The sequence below is a fragment of the Branchiostoma floridae genome, chromosome 4 (assembly GCF_000003815.2).
Source record: "Branchiostoma floridae strain S238N-H82 chromosome 4, Bfl_VNyyK, whole genome shotgun sequence".
NCBI classification, from domain to species: domain Eukaryota; kingdom Metazoa; phylum Chordata; class Leptocardii; order Amphioxiformes; family Branchiostomatidae; genus Branchiostoma; species Branchiostoma floridae.
This window is the reverse complement of record NC_049982.1, coordinates 30,873,869-30,877,531: the sequence shown is the minus strand read 5'-3', so window position 1 is coordinate 30,877,531 and position 3,663 is coordinate 30,873,869. Positions and strand designations below refer to the sequence as shown.

At 39.7% G+C, this 3,663-nt stretch overlaps 1 protein-coding gene across 1 annotated transcript in view; it reads left to right on the top strand.

The window, feature by feature from the left end:
- LOC118414847 (fucose mutarotase-like) overlaps window positions 1-3,663 on the top strand; it is a 6,504-nt gene continuing 2,841 nt past the window's right edge. The window contains exons 1-5 of the mRNA XM_035819112.1: window positions 1-90; window positions 921-989; window positions 1,581-1,645; window positions 2,400-2,498; window positions 3,223-3,296. Of these exons, the coding sequence (XP_035675005.1) occupies window positions 9-90; window positions 921-989; window positions 1,581-1,645; window positions 2,400-2,498; window positions 3,223-3,296 (389 nt within the window). The 5' untranslated portion in view covers window positions 1-8. The remainder of the gene's footprint in view (window positions 91-920; window positions 990-1,580; window positions 1,646-2,399; window positions 2,499-3,222; window positions 3,297-3,663) is intronic.

The window sequence follows — 3,663 nt, the reverse complement described above, 5'->3', positions numbered from 1 at the left end:
TTTTGAAGATGGTCCTAAAAGGCATCCCTCGTATCCTGTCCCCAGAGTTGTTGTTCGTGCTCGCCCGTATGGGCCATGGCGACGAAATAGGTACGTCTGTGATATTTAGTAACGCTAGTTCACCTTTATCTGCAAGGTAACCTTTATTCGTTGTGTTTACCCAAACGGTATGAAGGGATATCAAGTCGATGGATGGTGGTTTCAAGTTGTAATATGTTCAAACTATTGTAGTTTGCAGCTATCGTCCGTCAACTTGATATCCCTAAATATTCGTTTTATTTTAAGGAACGGATATAGGTTACCCTGCGGATAAAGTTGAACTAGCGTTACAACGCAAAGATTTATTCTACCAACTTAAAGTTACATTTCGTTTGCATATCTAGAATTCGTTTAACGCTTAGGCGAAATTTACGGATATATGTTTGGCAAGTAGAGTGACCTTTGACCTGCATGCTGGTATTATAGGTTTAATACTCTAGGTCTTAATACTTTGGGGCCATCAAGCGCCGCAGGCGCAAGAATCGCACCAAGGGCGCAAGCTGCCTAGGGGGGTCCGGGGACATGCACCCCCGGAAAAAAATTGAAGCGCTATTTCCTGCATTTTGACGGGCAAAATTTGCTGGCCAACTTTGATAGAATCTCTCTTAACATGCATTTGGCTTTCGGCGTAAGTTTGAAGAAGTGTGCATTAGAACAATAGCTTACAAATTTGAATGAAAGGGAGTGATTGGTCAATGGTGGTCATAGAAAATGTGAACCGTGTACATTTTTGATAATGATAGTGTTGAATTCTGCAATTTGCAAGAAAGCATAATTTTCTAAAAACTTTACTAAATCCCATATAAGCATTGCAAGGATCCACCGCATGCAGAACCTCATCGGTTATGACTTATCCCTGTACATGTTCCCTCCCCTCACAGTTTTTGGTGATGCAAATTTCCCGGCCAGCTCCATCTGTAACAGTGGACCAATCGAAGTGAGAGCAGATGGTATGGCATAACTACTCTTTTAAACTTCCAATACCAATAGTTACATGTGCACACAGCATATAAGTTGTATGTTCTTTTTCGTAAATCACACAGTCACTTTCAACATATCGAATATCATAAATACTGTGTATTTACTTTGGTCAAGGTTTCTGTCATAAAATATGTCCCTAAAATGTCTGTATAATATTTTCAATGTCTTTTCCTAACAATGTTGTTTCATTATTCCTGAAAAGTAAATCTTATTGAGGCAGTATGTGTAGTGGGTTCTTATAGTTATACATTGTGTCTATGGTACGGTAGAGGAAGACAGAGGTGTACCGAAAGTGCGAAAAGGAACGAAAAGGAGCGAAAAGGAACCTTTTCGTTCCTTTTCGTTTCTTTTCGTTCCTTTTCGCACTTTCGGTAGACCCGAAGACAGAGCCTTTTCTTTCTACCACTTTCTTTCTTTGACCTCTCCAACCGAAGTCAGGTACCCATTTTTGCACCTGTGCGGATAGGTGGAAGTCGTGCCTTACGCAAGAAAAGCTTTTGATCCTCAACTACCCTAACCACAATGGCGATGTCTTGTGTTTTTTTTTTGGCACAAATCAGGACACTGTATTCCTGACCTGTTGGAGGCAGTTCTGCAACTCCTGCCACTGAAGAAGGAATATGAAGTGAGCATATCTTACTTTTCATTATGCAATAAAGTATACATGTAAATGAAATATTGAATGATAATGACATTGTACAACATCAGTAGACTCTACATATAAAATATACTGTTATTCTATTTTTGATGCGAATTTGCTGGTGGGTATAGGTTTAGCTTTGGAAAGATTTTCTTTGCGTGTGTTTGTATGTGTGTGTGTGTGTGTGTGTGTGTGTGTGTGTGTGTGTGTGTGTGTACATGTACTAAGTATATAATGTGTGTGTGTGTGTGTGTATGTTTGTGTGTGTGTGTGTGTGTGTGTGTGTCTGTGTGCGTGTGTGTGTGTGTGTGTGTTTGTGTGTGCATGTGTGTGCATGTGTGTGTATGTGTGTTTTGTAGTTCTGGAATAATGATAACTTAAAAGAACCTCTGGATGTTTTGGGACGACGTTTGGTATGTGAGTAGATGTGGTTATATAATGTATGGTGCACAGTCTGGCACGAATGTCAAGGTAGATTTTGGGCCCCCTGTTAGCTTTCCTTGGTATTGCAGCAGAATTTTTGCATTTGCATATTCTTGATAATTCTTTTATTTACTGTGGCATTGATTACTTCATTTTAGTTGCACTGATTGAAAAATAAATTTTGTGTAAAGCTTACCTGGTGCACATATGAGTGTCAAATATCCATGTCCATGCTGATGCTTACTTATTTGCATAATTTATGTCATGCTCCACATGAACTCATCTGCATAATATATGGCACCCCCTATTGCTGCAGGCAGCTGTGATGGACCTTGTAGATGCAGACAAGACGAATGGACTGGAGACACCTGTGTGGGACACATACAAAGATAAGCTGATAGAGGCAGGCAACAATGTAAGTAATGGTTTGTACGAGGGGTGATAAATAAGTCCCAGAAATAAGTACAGCTCAGATTGCGAAGCATACATGTCAAGTATAAAGTCTTACATGAATGTGTACCAAAATTCAAATTAGTGTGATCATTACTTGCAGGCGCCAGTAACGTTAGATAAGGGAGAAGGACAAAAAACATGGACAATTGAGCTGCGACCTGAGGTGTGTGGGTCAACTTGCGGTGCTGGAAGTCAGGCATCCAATTCTTTCTGCTTGAAATAGGAAGAGACTTATTATCAAACATTTTGACAATGTCTTCTGTTGATGATAAAAATTTATGACATGGGGAACTCGACCCACACATGTCTGATCACAATTCACACTTGTTTTTTTCGCCACTTACCTTCTACTTTTCAAAAAACGAATGCCTGGAAAGTAATGACTGCAATGATTTGAAATTTGGAGGATATTGATAAAAGGCTTCATGCTATGAAGTCGTGCCTGAAAATTTAAGTTGTGCCTATTATTTCTTGGTGGGGCCGAGAACTTATTGATCGCCTCTCGTATTGTCTCTTAGATTGAAAATCTTTCTTTTTAATTTATAATTTTGCTGAATTTATCCAAATTTACTTGTGTCCAGCCAACAAAGTATCAACCTTGTCATCACTTAAAAATTGCAAATTTGCATACTAGTAGTAACAAGTAAGATGAGGAGATGAAAAACTGATATCTTCTTAATGTTTAGGGCGAACTGAGGAAAGTTCAGCAGTCTGAGTTCTATGAGAGAGCCAAGAAAGCGTTTGCAGTGGTGGCCACAGGGTAAGACAGTCAATCACATTCAAGTGTAAATGTTTATCTGTTGGAATTATCCTGAATAAATAAGGCAATCAGAGACAACTGAGATTTCACCTCCTCTTGAATGAACATACAGAAATTGCTCCCCTGGCAGAGTATGTAGAAACTGCAGAGTGGACATTGGCGCACAAACACACACACACACACACACGCACACGCACACGCAAACATACACGCACACACACACACATACATACACACACACAAACAAACACACATAAACACACACATACGTAGACACACACACACATACCTACATGCACGCACACACGCACACGTACACAAAAACACACACACACACATTTGACACACTGATGTCACACAAACAAGC